Genomic DNA, 18,912 nt, shown 5'->3' on the forward strand with positions numbered 1-18,912 from the left:
CCATCAACTTCAAGATGGTTTCATTTTTCACTTTTGCACTATCGACTAAGAAATGCACACAGTAAATGAACATTTTCATTTAAAGAAAACAACACACTCAAACAGGTATAATAACATCGTCCATTTTTCTTTGTTCTTCTTCCTCCAACAAAAATCCTTGATTGGCAGTCTCTTTGAACAAAGTCTCTGCACGATCCATCCATTCCTCTACTCCTCGGCATTTCTCTTTAGAATCAGATACTTTAGTTCAATCTGACCACAGAGTCCCTTGCAATTCTCCAATACAGGAACATTGGTGATCACAGCTTTCAGGCCGTCAAATGCCTGTTGAAAGTCTGCTGTCCATTGAAATTTTTTATGTTTCTTCAGCAATTCCATCAGTGGAGTAATCATGCCACAAAACGTTTGCACAACTGTTCGATCAAATCCACTCATGCTAAGAAATCGCATTATTTCTCTTTGTCTTGTGGATATCGGAATCTCCGCAAGGAAAGTGATTTGGGATTCTCCAAATTCACTTTCGGCTAGGTTCATCACCAAACCCGCCTCCTGAAGTTGATCGAAGAACTCCATACGATGTTTTAAAGGTTGTTTCCATGTCTGGAAGTTGAAAATAAAAGCAGAGTATCCCACTTTCTCAATGCAATCCTCCAAACGTGGGATAGGATAAGAGTCCGTTCTTGTAACTGCATTCACCTTTCGATAGTCCACACACAGCCGTTGGGTACCGTCTGGTTTAGGTACCATCACTATGGGTGAGCTCCATTGGCTGCAACCCACTTCAATTATGCCATTTTTAAGCATACTCTCAATCTCTCTGTTAACCTGTGCCAATTTTAAAGGATTAAGTCTATATGGATGTTGTTTGATAGAAACAGCATTTCCCACATCTACATCATGTATAGACATTTTAGTACTTCCCAATTTATCTCTACAGTCTTGCCCATGTGATATCAATAACTCTTTCAGGTCAGTTCGTTTTTCCTCTGGAAGGTAACTTAACAATTCATCCCAATTTTTAAGAACATCCTCATTTTCTAATTTAATCTGCAGTATGTCAAATTCACAGTCACCTGGATTTGGTTCGTCACTTGGAGTTAGAATCATTAAAACTCCTTTTTCTCTCCTTCCCTTTCAAAGTACCTTTTAAGCATATTCACATGACACACTCGGTGAGTCTTCCTTCTATCTGGTGTTTTTACCACATAATTCACCTCACTTAATTTCCTTTCAATCTGATACGGTCCACAAAACCTAGCTTTTAAAGGCTCCCCTACCACTGGTAACAACACTAAAACTTTATCCCCACTGGCAAAACAACAAACTTTGGATTTCTTGTCCACTACCCGTTTCATCACATTTTGTGCAACTTTCACTTGTCGTCTAGCCAATTCACCTGCTCTATTTAATCGTTCCCTAAAATTTGACACGTAATCCAAGAGTGTAATTTCCGATTTCTCACCCACCAATTTTTCCTTAATCATTTTAAGTGGTCCTCTTAACTCATGACCAAAAATTAGTTGAAAAGGACTAAATTTGGTAGACTCATTAGGTGCATCCCTAATTGCAAACAATACGAATGGGATTCCTTTATCCCAATCCTCTGGATAATCTTGACAATAAGCCCTCAACATTGTCTTTAATGTCTGATGTCACCTTTCTAACCCTCCCTGCGATTCTGGATGGTACGCAGTTGATTTTAATTGTTTTATTCCTAAGCTATCCATAACTTCTTTGAATAACCTCGAGGTAAATTTCGATCCTTGATCCGATTGTATTTCTGTGGGTAGTCCATATCTAGTAAAGAATTTAAATAACTCCTCCACAATCCTTTTAGCTGTAATATTACGTACTGGAATGGCCTCTGGAAACCTAGTAGACACATCCATTCCAGTCAAAAGATATTGATTCCCACTTTTTGTTTTAGGAAGCAGTCCCACGCAATCGATTAGGACCCTTGTAAAAGGTTCCTCAAATGCTGGAATGGGTATTAAGGGTGCTGGTTTTATTACTGCTTGAGGTTTCCCTATCACTTGACATGTGTGACATGATTGACAAAATTTAACTCCATCTTTATGTAGTCCAGGCCAATAAAAAAAATTCTGGATTTTAGCTTGAGTTTTCCTTATTCCCAAATGACCTCCCACTGGTACCTCATGTGCAACTCGCAACACCTCCTTTCTATACCCTACTGGCAATACTAGTTGATGAACGTCTGCCCACTTTTCATCCGCCTGCATATGTACAGGTCCCCATTTTCTCATCAAGACATCACTTTTACGGTAATAACACTCTGGTATACTCTCAGATTCCTCTTCCGTTTATATGCATTCTGATATATCCATTTTATTTCTACATTTTTCTGTTGTAACTCCACCAATTTTCCTGAACTAAAAATATCCGCCTCATCCTCCACCTGTTCTTGTTCTTTTTCAACCATCTAATCAAAAATTGTTTCTGATAATTGCACTTCAACTTCATCTTCACTCTTTGATTTCTCCTCTTGTCTTAACCTGTGACTTTGCGACCTTGTTACTACACAATCCGGAAAAATCCCAGGATATTCGTCCTTCAATTGACTGATTTTCCACTGGCTTATCAACCACAGTAGGCATCACTCCCACCTGCGATCCAGCTATATCATTACCCAAGATAAACTGTATTCCTGGACAAGATAGTTTATCTATTACTCCTACTACCACTTCACCACTCTTCACTGGACTTTCCAACCTTACCTCACATAATGGAACGCTACTCCTCTCACCCTGAATTCCACATATCACCACCTTTTCTGGCAACATTCTTCCCAAACTACATAATTCCTCATCTCTTACCATTAAAGATTGACTAGCCCCTGTATCTCTTAAAATTGTGACTTCTTTACCTGCTCCTCCTGATACACATGAGTAAACTTGACCCATACAAGTAAATTCTTTAAGGACATCTGGCACCTTCTTAACAATTACTTCTTGAACAGGCTGTACCATCATTTGAACCTCCTTCGCTTCCCTTGGGTTTTCCTTTACCACTCTAACAAACCCCACTGTCTTATCCTGTTTTACCACATCAGCCTTCCCAGTGCTTTTCTTCAACCACCAACACAGTGACTTTACATGGCCTAGTTTATTACAGTGAAAACATTTGAAACTTTTCATTTCTTTTTCACCCTCCTGGATTTCTTATTGAATCTGAGGTACACTCTCCTTATTATCTCCCATCAGATCACCTTTACCTTTACCACTTGAGTATTTCTCATGTCCCCAGTTTCTATCCCTCACCGGCTGAAACTGATGTCGGAAACCAATCTTCGATTTATGAACTAATTCATAATCATCTGCCATTTCTGCTGCTAATCTCGCAGTTTTAACCCTCTGTTCTTCCACATGAGTTCTCACTACATCAGGAATTGAATTTTTAAACTCCTCCTAAAGTATAATTTTTCTGAGAGCTTCATACGTTTGGTCTCTTTTCAAAGCCCTTATCCACCTATCAAAATTACTCTGTTTGAGCCTTTCAAACTCCATGTATGTTTGACCAAATTCTTTCCTTAAATTTCTAAACCTTTGTCTGTAAGCTTCAGGCACTAGCTCATATGCACTTAAGATGGATTTCTTCACCTCCTCATACGTTCCAGATACCTCCTCCGATAGTGATGCAAACACTTCACGAGCTCTACCTACCAGCTTTGTTTGAATCAGTAACACCCCTGTCGTGTTGGGTGCTCTGCTACACAGACGAACCAACACGGTTGCGGATGGTACAACTCAGTTTTATTACTAACTATATTTACAATGGTAAACTGGTTACTGTGGTATGTTCATTACCCTTGAATCTGTGGATCTATCGCTAACACTATCTTGGAGTGGCACTCAGCACATGGTGGATGTCTGAGTGGCTTGCTGTGAGCTCTGTGCCCTGAGCTGTCTCCTGCTGGAATGAGCGGGAAGTGTCGTGTTCCCCGTTTTATAGTGTGTATGCTCTTGCCTGTGATTAGCTGTGGTGTTGTGTGTGTATTGATTGGTCCGTTGATCTGTCCATCAGTATGTATGTATGTTTGCACCATGATGTTTACCTGAATATCATGACATCCCCCTTTTTTACAAGAACATGTGGCTGTGTGGTTATAAATAAAGATGTGTACTGAGTGCAGCTGAATGTGTGTGTGTGCAATAGGTACAGCATGTACATGAGGCTAAACTATATACATGGAGCGATGTCAGGTGCGACATAGCAACGAGGTTGTACCATACACAAAACACGTGGAAATGTTAAACGTCAAAATGAACTCCTGTAGCGACAAGGAAAAAGAAAAACATATTAACACAGTGGTATGATACATCAGTGAGTTCAATGTTCAAACAGGCTCATAAGTCCAGCCTAGTAGGTGGGCGACGAATTCGGGTTGACCGCCTCAATGGTGGGTCAGGATTCACCGGCTGAGGAATGGGCCTGGCCACAGGCGACAGAGGAATGGGCATGGTGGCAGGAAGCTCCACGAATTCGACATCAGGAACAACAGGCGGGCGTGGCACCGGTGTAAGTTCCCGTAGCGAGCGTGGAAGCAGGCGAAGAGCCCGGCGATTGCGCCGGCGAATGGAGCCATCAGGCATGCGAACCAGGAACGAGCAGGGAGCCACGCGTCGGAGAACTTTGGCAGGTGCTGACCAGCCACCTTCTGGGAGGTGGATGCGGAGGTCGTCCCCAGGCGGGAAGATCAGTTGCCCATGTGTCATGTGCCACCTTCTGGCGAACGCGCTGCTGTCGCATCCTGTGCAGTACCGGAGCATGGTTGGTTGTGGGGACCAGAATGGATGGCACAGTGGTCCTGAGGGCACGACCCACCAACAGCTGGGCTGGTGAGAGGCCAGTGGCTAGTGGGGCCGAGCGATAGGCTAGCAGGGCTAAGCAGAAGTCCGATCCGGCAGCAGCAGCCTTGCAGAGGAGCCGCTTGACGATGTGAACGCCCTTCTCCGCCTTTCCATTGGACTGAGGATACAGAGGGCTGGACGTCACGTGTGTGAAGCCATACGAAGCAGCAAAGGACGACCATTCCTGGCTGGCAAAACAGGGCCCATTGTCCGACATGACAGTGATCGGGATGCCGTGGCGAGCGAAGGTGTCTTTGCCCTGATGACAGCGGACAATGTCAAATCGTGCAGGCGTATGACCTCTGGATAGTTTGAAAAGTACTCTATGATGATGACGTAGTCCCTGCCGAGCGTATGAAAAAGATCCACACCCACCTTCGCCCAGGGGGGCGTCACCAGCTCATGGGGCTGAAGCGTCTCAGGGGGTTGCGCCGGCTGAAACCTTTGGCAGGTGGGGCAGTTGAGCACCATGTTGGCGATGTCGTCACTGATGCCCGGCCACTGTACCGCCTCTCGGGCCCTCCGTCTGCACTTCTCAACCCCCAGGTGGCCTTTGTGTAGTTGGTCGAGGACCAGCTTGTGCATGCTGTGCGGAATCACAATCCGGTCCAGCTTTAGGAGGACACCGTCAATGACGGCCAAGTCGTCCCAGACATTGTAGAATTGCGGACACTGTCCTTTGAGCCACCCTCCCGTCATCTGGCGCATCACACGTTGTAGAAGGGGGTCGGCCGCAGTCTCCCGACGAATACGGGCCAGACTTGAATCATCAGCTGGCAGATTTGCCGATGTGAAGGCCACCTGCGCTTCGACCTGACAAACGAACCCCTCCGAATCGGGCGGTGTGCTCACTGCTCTAGATAGGGCATCCGCAATGATGAGGTCCTTTCCCGGGGTGTAGACCAGTTGGAAGTCGTACCTCCGGAGCTTGAGCACGATGTGCTGGAGGCGAGGAGTCATCTCGTTCAGGTCCTTATGTATGATGCTGACCAGGGGGCGATGGTCGGTTTCCACGGTGAACTGGGGGAGACCATACACGTAGTCATGGAACTTGTCTATTCCGGTTAGCAAACCCAGGCACTCCTTTTCGATCTGCGCGTAGCGCTGTTCTGTGGGGGTCATGGCCCGCGAGGCATAGGCGACCGGGCCCATGATGCAGTGTCGTCCTGTTGTAGGAGTACCGCCCCAATGCCGGACTGGCTGGCATCAGTTGAGATCTTCGTATCACGAGAGGTGTCGAAGAACGCCAATACCGGGGCTGTGGTGAGCTTAATTTTGAGTTCCTCCCATTCCTTCTGGTGTGCGGGCAGCCACTGGAACTCCGTGGACTTCTTGACGAGGTGGCGAAGAGCCGTTGTGTGGGAGGCAAGGTTGGGAATGAACTTCCCCAGGAAGTTGACCATGCCGAGGAAGCGTAGCACTGCTTTCTTGTCTGCCGGCTGCGGCATGGCTGTAATGGCGCTCACCTTGTCTGCATCCGGACGCACCCCTGACCGGGATATGTGGTCCCCCAGAAATTTCAGCTCGGTTTGGCCGAAAGAACACTTGGCTCGTTTTCCCGTATCCGCGCAAAGACGCGCTGGAGACGATTGATGTGCTCCTGTGGTGTGGTGGACCAGAAGATGATGTTGTCAACGTAGACGCGCACCCCTTCGATGCCCTCCATCATCTGCTCCATGATCCTGTGAAATACCTCGGATGCCGAGATGATGCCAAACGGCAATCTGTTATAGCAGAACCTGCCGAAAGGGGTGTTGAAGGTGCACAGCTTCCTGCTGGACTGATCCAGTTGGATCTGCCAAAAACCCTTCGAGGCATCCAGCTTTGTAAAGATTTTAGCCCGGGCCATTTCGCTCGTGATCTCTTCCCGTTTGGGTATGGGGTAATGTTCCCTCATGATATTGTCATTGAGGTCTTTCGGGTCGATGCAGATCCAGAGTTCGCCAGAGGGCTTCTTAACACATACCATGGAGCTGACCCATGGCGTGGGCTCCGTGAACCGGGATAGCACCCCTTGGTCCTGGAGATCCTGCAGCTGCTGCTTGAGGCGGTCTTTGAGTGGTGCTGGGACCCTGCGAGGTGCGTGAATGACCGGGGTGGTGTCCGGTTTGAGCCCTATTCTGTAGGTATAGGGCAGTGTGCCCATGCCCTCGAATGCCTCCTGGTTGTGGGCGAGGAGCGATTGAAGCTGTGCCCTAAATTCTGCATCCGGGAAGTCTGATGTGCCTTCTGGAGACAGAGTGTGGACCCGCTTGCACGAGGTGGAGAACCTTGCATGCCTGTGCGCCTAGCAGGGAGTCCATTGATGATCCGACTATTTCGAAGGACAGTGTGGCCGTGTATGTGTTGTGTGTCACCTGGAGCTGGCAGGATCCCATGGTCGGGATAACGTTTCCATCTTGCAACGGGATGGCCGAATTGGTGGTCTGACCTTCAAGGCGTAGAAGGCTGACCAAGCTATTAGGTTGGCGGAGGCAACAACCTCCAGACGGAATATTATCGGTGATCGGTTGACCGTCAGGGTGGCACACCATTCATCACCCGGATTGACGCTGTGCACTGGCATCGGCTGGTGGGTCCTGCCTGGAGACATCCGGTTCCCGTCAATGACCGCAACACGGAAGGCTTCCCGGTCGTCTGTATCACCGGTTTGTATATCGTCCGGGTACGACTCGGAGTACGGAGGCTGAATGGTCCGCACGTCCCTGCGAGGCTGGCGGAATTGGGGAGCATTGGCAGGTTGAGCTGCTCGACAGCAGGCAGCGTAGTGGCCCATCTTGCCACAGCGGAGGCATTGTCGAGTTTTGGCTGGACATTGCCGCTTTAAATGTGCGGCTCCGCAGTTGCCGCACGTCGTGACATCATGGCGTTCGTTGCGCCACCGCGCATGCGCAGTTCGGTCTTGCGTCGAGCGCGCCTGCGCATCACGTCCCTCTGCGTCGACGTCTTTTTTGGCGCGTACAAGAGCGGGAGGCCGCGGAAAGTGTGCGAAATGGCCACCCTCGTCTGGGCCGCGGGCCGGGAGGAACACGATCGCCTGGACCCGTTCGGCCTCGTAGGACCCCTGCCTCGCCGATTCGGCCGCTTGAAATTGGGAGTAGCTGGTCGCGTTTTCATGAAGGACACAGGCTTCGATGGCGGAGGCCAGGGTGAGGCCTTTAATTTTGAGGAGCTGCTGGCGTAGGGTGCCCGAGGTGACCCCAAAAACAACCTGGTCCCGAATCATTGAATCGGAGGTGGTGTCGTAACCGCAGGACTGCGCGAGGATACGGAGATGCGTAAGGAAGGATTGAAAGGGCTCATCCTTACCCTGCAGGCGCTGCTGGAAGAGATACCTCTCGAAACTCTCATTTACCTCGACGCTGAAGTGTTGGTCGAGTTTGAGAAGGACCGTCTTGTACTTGGTCTTGTCCTCGCCTTCCGCGAACACCAGGGGGTTGTAGACGTGGATGGCGTGTTGCCCTGCCGAGGAGGGGAGGAGGGCGATTTTTCTGGTGTCCGAAGCGCTCTCTCTTTCGGTGGCCTCCAGGAAGAGCTGGAAGCGCTGTTTGAACAGCTTCCAATTGACGCCGAGGTTTCCAGCGATTTGGAGCGGCTGCGGCGGGCTGACGGTGTCCATGGCGCAGGACGGCAGATTCCTGAGGATTCGTAGGTAGGTCTCACAGTTACTGGGTTCCAATCCTGGTACTATGTCGTGTTGGGTGCTCTGCTACACAGATGAACCAACACGGTTGCGGATGGTACAACTCAGTTTTATTACTAACAATATTTACAATGGTAAACTGGTTACTGTGGTTCGTTCATTACCCTTGAATCTGTGGACCTATCCCTAACACTATCTTGGAGAGGCACTCAGCACATGGTGGATATCTGAGTGGCTGGCTGTGAGCTCTGTGCCCTTAGCTGTCTCCTGCTGGAATGAGTGGGAAGTGTCGTGTTCCCCGTTTTATAGTGTGTATGCTCTTGCCTGTGATTGGCTGTGGTGTTGTGTGTGTATTGATTGGTCCGTTGATCTGTCCATCAGTGTGTATGTATGTTTGCTCCATGATGTTTACCTGAATATCATGACAACCCACATGTCCTGTGGCCATTTCATTTGTTTAGCTACCTTCTCAAATGAAATGAAAAAGGCTTCCACTTCCTTCTTGTCAAACCTTGGCAATGCTTGGACATATTTAAATAGATTCCCACCAAGCCTTCGACTATGACGCTCTTTCTCACTATCCTCATCACTATCACCCAACTGTACGTTTCCCTTTACGTCTGCCAGTTTTAACTGATTGTCATGTTCTATGGCCATTTTCTGAAGTTCAAACTCCCTCTCTTTATCTTTTTCCCTGATCTGTATCTCCCTTTCTTTTTCTTTTTGTTCTGCTAGGGCTATTCTTTCTTTTCTCTTTTCTTCTCTCTCCTTTTCTTTTTCCTCTCTCTCTCTTTCTCTTTCTTTTTCCTCTCTCTCACTCTCGGATTCAAGCTGCTTTAATTCTTTCTCATGTATCATTTGTTTAATTTGCAACTGAATTTTTGCCATTTCCAATGAGTCAAACTCTATCTCAGGCAACTTTAAATGCTTAACCACCGCCATAATTACCTCACCTTTTCGCATTTTGTCAGGTAATGCTAACTGCAATGTTCTTGCCAAATCTAACAGTCTGCTTTTCGTTTCTGTCCGTAAAGTACTACGTGTGACATTCTCCACCCCCAAAAACTTCTGAGCTTCTGAAAGAGCCATTGTTCACAACACTCTCCCCACTTAAACTGAAATACCACACCGGAACAGCAACAATCCTTCACTGTCTTTAAATTCACAAAAGCCAATCCAATAGATAGGCTTTTATCACCCTCGAGCCCCCAATTGTTATGGGCGAGGCGTTTTCAGAACCCCAAAATGTATCATGGAGTTCAACCAACCTCTCCCTTTAATGGATTTGTTGCTTTTCCTAGCACACGGCTTGTTCCCTAGGTGTGGAATTACAATTATGGACACGTGGGTTTTTTAACACAAAACAATGTTTATTCCATGAACTCAACTTAACATCTTAAATAAACATTGGATCTCTTAACACCCCTTACTTCAAAGATAACTCAGAAAATATTGCAACAGTAAATAATTCCTCAAAATGTTCCTTCAAACTTCCAAGAGACTTAACACCATTAAACAAAATCACATCAGGTTAAAGGCTTTACTATTATGAGTTTAAATCACCCAAATGATCCAGAGATAGTCTTTCGTGGCAGAGATCCAGCTCACTGCAAACACAGACACTCCCAAGCTCTTTTCAAACTGAAACTGCAGCTCTCTGGAAACACACTGATACACACAAGCTGCTTTTTCAAAACTGCAAAACTAAACTGCAAAATGGCTGACCTGATCTCAGCTCCACCCACTATCTGACACAGCTGTTTTCTTAAAGGTACATTGCTTAAACATCCATGTCTTAAAGGTACTCTCACATGACAAACGTAGCAGGTCATCACTCACAAAAAAAAAAAAAATAATAATTCTTTTTGCCTATCTGGCCTTATTACATTACAGTAGTTGGACCCTATAAAAGATCCGCGTGTCTGCGTGGGTTTTCTCCGGGTACTCCGGTTTCTTCCCACAAGTCCAGGGGCAGCACAGTAGCACAAGTGGATAGTAATGTGGCTTCACAGCGCCAGGGTCCCAGGTTCGATTCCCCACTGGGTCACTGTCTGTGTGGAGTCTGCACGTTCTCCCCGTGTCTGCACGAGTTTCCTCCGGGTGCTCCGGTTTCCTCCCACAGTCCAAAGATGTGCAGGTTAGGTGGATTGGCTATGCTAAATTGCCCTTAGTGTCCAAAAAGGTTAGGAGGGGTTGTTGGGTTTCGGGGATAGGGTGGAGGTGAGGGCTTAAGTGGGTTGGTGCAGATTCGATGGACCGAATGGCCTCCTTCTGCACTCTATGTTCTAAGTCGTGAAAGACGTGCTGTTAGGTGAATTGGACATTCTGAATTCTGTGTACCCGAACAGGCGCCGGAGTGTGGCGACGAGGGTATTTTCACAGTAACTTCATTGTCGTGTTTCATAGAATTTACAGTGCAGGAGGCCATTCGGCCCATCGAGTCTGCACCGGCTCTTGGAAAGAGCACCTACCCAAGGTCAACACCTCCACCCTATCCCCATAACCCAGTAACCCCACCCAACACTAAGGGCAATTTGGACACTAAGGGCAATTTATCATGGCCAATCCACCTAACCTGCACATCTTTGGACTGTGGGAGGAAACCGGAGCACCCGGAGGAAACCCACGCACACACGGGGAGGACGTGCAGACTCCGCACAGACAGTGACCCAGCGGGGAATCGAACCTGGGACCCTGGAGCTGTGAAGCAATTGTGCTATCCACAATGCTACCGTGCTGCCCGTGTTAATGTAAGCCCACTTGTGACAATAAAGATTATTATTTTAACGTTCCTTGTCCCGTCCCTGCTATTTTTTTTTACATGAATAAGACCAACATGATGGCTGGGGAGTGAAGGTTGAGGAGGGGGGGGGGGGGGGGAGCCCCTCAGGGAGAACGACATCTCCCAGAAGCCATAGGGGGGATTGGCCCCCATCTGCGCCTGCGCTTCCCAGGGGGCAGTGGGGGAGGCAGCGTCAAGCATGCGCACTAACGACCGGAGGCAGCCACGCCCTCCCGTCCCGGCCCTGGTTACCGCGGCCTAGGGATTTCTAGGGGTGGATGGAAGCCTCGGCCTCTCGTACCGCAAACCGATCCGAAAAGAATTCCAACCCTCCCTGGCGCAGCCAAACGCCTTCCTCACCGGCTCGCACCTTCAGTTTATCTTGTTTTTGTTCAGGACTGTGAAGCCTGACACACATATGGACATAATGATTATATATTTTCTAAATCTTAAAATGCATTTAAGATTGTAAAGAGTGGGGGATTTCTTACTGTGTGTTTTGCATTTTCTTTTTGCAAAGTCCTCCTACCCCTCCCAGTTTTTTTTCAGGTGCAAATTAATTTACTTCATCCTTTTTTGCAAAACCTTTTATTCAGGTCCCAGAATATAAGGTCCCGGCTGGGGGCATCGGGTTCTTCTGCCACCCAAGTTATGCCAACAAACCCGACCAAGTTTGGTTGTTTTTTTTTGTCCAGTTAAAGCGAGGTCGGTGTTCTAAGTGGCCGGTGGGGCCCACATGCGCCCCCCCCCCCCCCCCCAAACACCACCACAGGACTGTTCAACCTTGAACCTTGGTCCTGTCATCTGACCCCCCCCCCTCCGCCGCAGGTGTCGCCGCCGCCGAGATTCGGAGTTGCGCGTGACGCCCGCTGACGCCCCTTCCGGCGCCTGCCGGAGAGCCTCTCCCTCCCACCCCGCAACCACCGTCGGGAGGGGGGCCACGGACTTTCCAGAGCCCGCCCCATACCGCCGGAGATTGGGATGCCCTTGGAGGTGAAGTGGCCCTTCCCGACCCGCCAGGGCCTGGGCTGGACGGTCAGCAGCATCGTGGTGACGGGACTGGTGGGAATCTACAGTCGCATCGTGACCAGTTGAGTGAGGGTCCTTGCCGGGGTGCATTGGCGGGATGGGTGGCGTGGCATGGGGCAGGTGGAATGTGTCGTCGGTGGCAGGGTGGAGCTGGCAGGTCACGATGGAGTCGGCTCACAGGCGGACAGAGGAATGGAGGCGGTTGGGGGGGGGGGGGGAGATAACTCAGGAGAGAATAATTCCCAAGAGAGGGATGAGTAGGAGGAGGGGAGGTAAATTGAGTGACAGAGCAAGCCTGGTAGAAAGCAAGAGGGGAGGGAAAGATAGGTTGTGGCATGAGGTTGCAAGAGGGAGAGAGAGAGCGAGATTGGAATGGATTGGATTTGTTCATTGTCACGTCTACCGAGATACAGTGAAAAGTATTTTTCTGCGAGCAGCTCAACAGATCATTAAGTACATGGGCAGAAAAGGGAAGAAAAGAAAATACATAATAGGGCAACACAAGGTATACAATGTGACTACATAAACACCGGCATCGGATTAAGCATACACGGTGTAGTGTTAATGAGGTCAGTCCATAAGAGGGTCATTTAGGAGTCTGGTAACAGCGGGGAAGAAGCTGTTTCTGAGTCTGTTCCTGCGAGTTCTCAGACTTCTGTATCTCCTGCCCGATGGAAGAAGTTGGAAGAGTGAGAAAGCCGGGTCGGAGGGGTCTTTGATTATGCTGCCCGCTTTGCCCAGGCAGCGGGAGGTGTAGATGGAGTCAATGGATGGGAGGCAGGTTCGTGTGATGGACTGGGCGGTGTTCACGACTCTCTGAAGTTTCTTGCGGTCCTGGGCCGAGCAGTTGCCATACCAGGCTGTGATGCAGCCCGATAGGATGCTTTCTATGGTGCATCTGTAAAAGTTGGTAAGGGTTAATGTGGACATGCCAAATTTCCTTAGTTTCCTGAGGAAGTATAGGTGCTGCTGTGGTTTCTTGGTGGTAGCGTCGACGTGGGTGGACCAGGACAGATTTTTGGAGAGTGGGAGCGAGAGAAATAGATGAGCTGAGAGATGAGATGTGGCGGGAGAAAGAAAGATGGGATGGCGGAGAGAAAGATGCTCAGGAATGAGAGGAAGAGAATCACAGAATCTCACAGTGCAGAAGAGACCCATCGAGTCTGCACCAACACATGAAAAACACCTGACCTGCCTACCTAATCCCATTTGCCACCACATGGCCCATAGCCTTGAATATTATGACGTGCCAAGGGCTCATCCAGATACTATTGAAAGGATGTGAGGCAACCCGCCTCTACTACCCTCCCAGTGAGTGTATTCCAGACCGTCACCACCCTCTGGGTAAAAAAGGTTTTCCTTAAATCCCCCCTAAACCTCCCAACACTCATCATGAACGTGACCCCCTTGTAACTGACCCTTCAACTAAGGGGAACAGCTGCTCCCTATCCACCCTGTCCATGCCTCATAATCTTGTCCACCTCGATCAGCTCGCCCCTCAGTCTCCTCAGCCCCAGCAGTAACAATCCAAGCCTATCCAATCTCTTTTCATAACTTAAATGTTCCATCCCAGGCAACATCCTGGTGAATCTCCTCTGCACCCCCTCCAGTGCAATCACATCCTTCCTATAATGTGGTGACCAGAACTGCACACAGTACTCCAGCTGTGGCCTCACCAAAGGTCTGTACAACTCCAACATGACCTCCCTGCTTTTGTAATCTATGCCTTGATTGACAAAGCAAGTGTCCTCTTTCACCACCCTATTAACCTGCCTTTCTGCCTTCAGAGATCTATGGACAAACACACCAAGGTCCCTTGTTCCACGGAACGTCCCAGTGTCAGGCGATTCATTGAATACTTCCTTGTCACATTATTCCTTCCGAAGTGTATCACCTGACACTTTTCAGGGTTAAATCCACTTTTCTGCCCATTTGACCATCCGGTCTATATCTCCCTGCAACCTAAGACACTCGACCACACTGTCAACAGAGACCGCAAAGACACCAAGATAGAGAGGGAAGAGGACAGAAACAGAGCGAGAAATAAACAGAGGTGGGCGAGCGAGCGAGTGACGCACAGAAGACAGGAAGGGAAAGCGACAGATGAGGTGAGGGAGAGCTAAGGAAACAGGGAGGGGCAGCACGGTGGCGCAGTTGCCTCACGGCGCCGAGGTCCCAGGTTCAATCCCGGCTCTGGGTCTCTGTCCGTGTGGAGTTTGCCACATTCTCCCCGTGTTTGCGTGGGTTTCGCCTCCACAACCCAAAGATGTGCAGATTAGGTGGATTGGCAATGCCAATATATCCCCTTAATGGGAACCAATGAATCGGGTACTCTTAAATTTCTCTTTTAAAAAAAAAAAATAACAAAAAAAAAAAGAAACAGGGAGAGTGGTAGTGTGTGGAAGAGCGCGGGCTCAGAAAACATGAGCTGAGATATAAGGATAGAAGGAGACGTGAGGAGAGAGAGGGTGAGAAACAGTACTGGGAAGAGGAGAACGACACGGATTTATGAGAAAGACGGAGTGGGAGATCGGCAGGGTGGTGAGAGAGAACGAGAACACTAGAGATAGAGATGGTGAGTTGGACAAATGATGGTCGACTGAGAGAGCCAAATTTTGGACTGAAACATTTCACTGGGGTACAGCACTGGCAGGGTCGGGTCTGTCACTGTATAACACTGGAGTACAGCACGGTGGGGTCCGGTCTGTCACTGTATAACACTGGGTACAGTCCTGGTGGGGTCGGGTCTGTCACTGTATAACTCTGGGGTACAGTACTGGCAGGGTCGGGTCTGTCACTGTATAACACTGGGGTACAGTACTGGTGGGGACGGGTCTGTCACTGTATAACTGGGGTACAGTACTGGTGGGGACGGGTCTGTCACTGTATAACACTGGGGTACAGTACTGGTGGGGACGGGTCTATCACTGTATACCACTGGGGTACAGTACTGGTGGGGACGGGTCTATCACTGTATAACACTGGGGTACAGTACTGGTGGGGACGGGTCTGTCACTGTATAACACTGGGGTACAGTACTGGTGGGGATGGGTCTGTCACTGTATAACACTGGGGTACAGTACTGGTGGGGACGGGTCTGTCACTGTATAACACTGGGTACAGTACTGGTGGGGACGGGTCTGTCATTGTATAACACTGGGGTACAGTACTGGTGGGGACGTGTCTGTCACTGTATAACACTGGGGTACAGTACTGGTGGGGATGGGTCTGTCACTGTATAACACTGGGGTACAGTACTGGTGGGGATGGTTCTGTCAGTGTATAACACGGGGGTACAGTACTGGTGGGGATGGGTCTGTCAGTGTATAACACGGGGGTACGGTACTGGTGGGGCCGGGTCTGTCAGTATGAATAAATAAATAATCTTTATTGTCACAAGTAGGCTTACATTAACACTGCAATGAAGTTACCGTGGTATCACTGGCGTACAGTACTGGTGGGGATGGGTCTGTCACTGCATAACACTGGGATACAGTACTGGTGGGGACGGGTCTGTCACTGTGTAACACTGGGGTACAGTACTGGTGGGGTCGGGTCTGTCACTGTATAACACTGAGATACAGTACTGGTGGGGACGGGTCTGTCACTGTATAACACTGGGGTACAGTACTGGTGGGGTCGGGTCTGTCACTGTATAACACTGAGGTACAGTACTGGTGGGGACGGGTCTATCACTGTATAACACTGGGGCACAGTACTGGTGGGGACGGGTCTATCACTGTATAGCACTGGGGTAGAGTGCTGGTGGGGACGGGTCTGTCACTGTATAACACTGGGGTACAGTACCGGTGGGGACGGGACTGTCACTGTATAACACTGGGGTACAGTACTGGTGGGGATGGGTCTGTCACTGCATAACACTGGGATACAGTACTGGTGGGGACGGGTCTGTCACTGTGTAACACTGGGGTACAGTACTGGTGGGGTCGGGTCTGTCACTGTATAACACTGAGATACAGTACTGGTGGGGACGGGTCTGTCACTGTATAACACTGGGGTACAGTACTGGTGGGGTCGGGTCTGTCACTGTATAACACTGAGGTACAGTACTGGTGGGGACGGGTCTATCACTGTATAACACTGGGGCACAGTACTGGTGGGGACGGGTCTATCACTGTATAGCACTGGGGTAGAGTGCTGGTGGGGACGGGTCTGTCACTGTATAACACTGGGGTACAGTACCGGTGGGGACGGGACTGTCACTGTATAACACTGGGGTACAGTACTGGTGGGGATGGGTCTGTCACTGTATAACACTGGGGTACAGTACTGGTGGGGACGGGTCTATCACTGTATAGCACTGGGGTACAGTACTGGTGGGGACGGGTCTGTCACTGTATAACACTGGGGTACAGTACTGGTGGGGACGGGTCTGTCACTGTATAACACTGGGGTACAGTACTGGTGGGGTTGGGAACAGGGAGAGAGTGCAGATAACCACGTGGGTACAGGGATGGTGTAGGAGGGAGGGTTTCAGTTACGTGGATAATTGGAGCACTTTCTGGGGAAGGTGGGACCTGTACAGACAGGACGGTTTGCACCTGACCCAGAGGGGCACCAATATCCTGGGAGGGGGGGTTTAAACTAATTTGTCAGGGGGCTGGGAAAACGAGCTGTAGTCCAGAAGCCAGTGTTGAGAGTAGTGAGGTACTGAGGAGGATATCAAGGTCGCAGGAGTGTACCGGCAGACAGAAAGGTGGGTTGAAGTGTGTCTACTTCAATGCAAGGAGCATCCGGAATAAGGTGGATTGGTACTTGGGACTACGATGTTGTGGCCATTATGGAGACATGGTTAGAACAGGGACAGGAATGGTTGTTGGAAGTTCTGTGGTATAGATGTTTCAGTAGTAGTAGGGAAGGTAGTAAAAGAGGAGGAGGAGTAGCATTGTTAATCAATGATAGTTTAACGGCTGCAGAAAGGCAGTTCGAAGGGGATCTGCCTACTGAGGTAATATGGGCCGAAGTTAGAAATAGGAAAGGAGTGGTCACTTTGTTAGGAGTTCTCTATAGGCCCCCAAATAGTAATAGAGATGTGGAGGAAGAAATTGCAAAACAGATTATGGATAGGTGTGGAGTTCTCAGGGTAGTTGTCATGGGTGACTTTAACTTTCCAAATATTGATTGGAACCTCTATAGGTCGAACAGTTTAGATGGGGCAGTTTTTGTACAGTGTGTGCAGGAGGGTTTCCTGACACAATATGTGGATAGGCCGACAAGAGGGGGGGGCCACATTGGATTTGGTACTGGGTAATGAACCGGGCCAAGTGTTAGATTTGTTTGTGGGAGAGCACTTTGGAGATAGTGACCACAATTCGGTGTCTTTCACTATTGCAATGGAGAAGGATAGGGCGATACGGCAGGGCAAGGTTTATAATTGGGGGAGGGGTAATTATGATGTGATTAGGCAAGAATTAGGGAGCATAAGATGGGAACTGAAACTGTCAGGGAAAGGCACAAATGAACAGTGGAGCTTGTTCAGGGAACAAATACTACGTGCCCTTGATAGGTATGTCCCTGTCAGGCAGGGAGGAAATGGCCGGGTGAGGGAACCATGGTTCACAAAAGATGTTGAATGTCTTGTTAAGAGGAAAAAGGAAGCGTATGTAAGGATGAGAAGTCAAGGTTCAGTTGGGCCACTTGAGGGTTACAAGTTAGCAAGGAATGAGCTAAAAAAAGGGCTTAGGAGAACTAGGAGGGGACATGAGAAATCCTTGCCGGGTTGTATCAAGGAAAATCCCAAGGCTTTTTACTCTTATGTGAGAAATAAAAGAATGATCAGGGTGAGGTTAGGGACGGTCAAGACAGTAGTGGGAACTTGTGCATGGAGTCAGAAGAGATAGGAGAGGCGTTGAATGAATACTTTTCTTCAGTGTTCACCAAGGAGAGGGGCCATGTTTTTGAGGATGAGAGTGTGATACAGGCGGGTAGGCTGGAGGAGGTAGATGTTCTGAGGAAGGATATATTAGCAATTTTGAAAAACCTTAGGGTCGACAAGTCCCCTGGGCCAGATGGGATATATCCAAGGATTCTTTGGGATGAGATTGCAGAGCCTTTGGCTTTGATCTTTGGGTCCTCACTGTCCACGAGGATAGTGCCAGAGGACTGGAGAGTGGCGAATATTGTTCCTCTGTTCAAGAAAGGGAATAGGAATGACCCTGGTAATTATAGGCTGGTTAGTCTTACTTCGGTGGTTGGTAAGTTAATGGAAAAGGTCCTGAAGGATAGGATTTGTGACCATTTGGAAAGATGCAGCTTAATCCGGGATAGTCAACACGGATTCGTGAATTTGCCTCATAAATTTGATTGAATTCTTTGAGGAGGTAACGAAGTGTGTAGATAAAGGTAGAGCAGTTGATGTTGTATACATGAATTTTAGTAAGGCGTTTGTTTGATAAGGTTCCCCATGGTCGGCTTATGAAGAAAGTAAGGAGGTGTGGGATACTGGAAAATTTAGCCAATTGGACAAGTAACTAGCTATCACATAGAAGACAGAGAGTGGTGGTGGATGGAAAATGTTCAGACTGGAGACCAGTTACCAGCGGTGTACCACAGGGATCAGTGCTGGGTCC

General features: G+C 48.9%; 1 protein-coding gene across 1 annotated transcript in view; it reads left to right on the forward strand.

The window, feature by feature from the left end:
* Nucleotides 1-11,487: 11,487 nt before the first annotated feature.
* The window catches only part of tafazzin (tafazzin, phospholipid-lysophospholipid transacylase), a 38,436-nt gene continuing 31,011 nt past the window's right edge, over nucleotides 11,488-18,912 (forward strand). The window contains exon 1 of the mRNA XM_072489028.1: nucleotides 11,488-12,383. Coding sequence (XP_072345129.1) covers nucleotides 12,275-12,383 — 109 coding nt within the window. The 5' untranslated portion in view covers nucleotides 11,488-12,274. The remainder of the gene's footprint in view (nucleotides 12,384-18,912) is intronic.

The sequence above is a fragment of the Scyliorhinus torazame genome, chromosome 22, assembly GCF_047496885.1.
Source record: "Scyliorhinus torazame isolate Kashiwa2021f chromosome 22, sScyTor2.1, whole genome shotgun sequence".
NCBI lineage: Eukaryota > Metazoa > Chordata > Chondrichthyes > Carcharhiniformes > Scyliorhinidae > Scyliorhinus > Scyliorhinus torazame.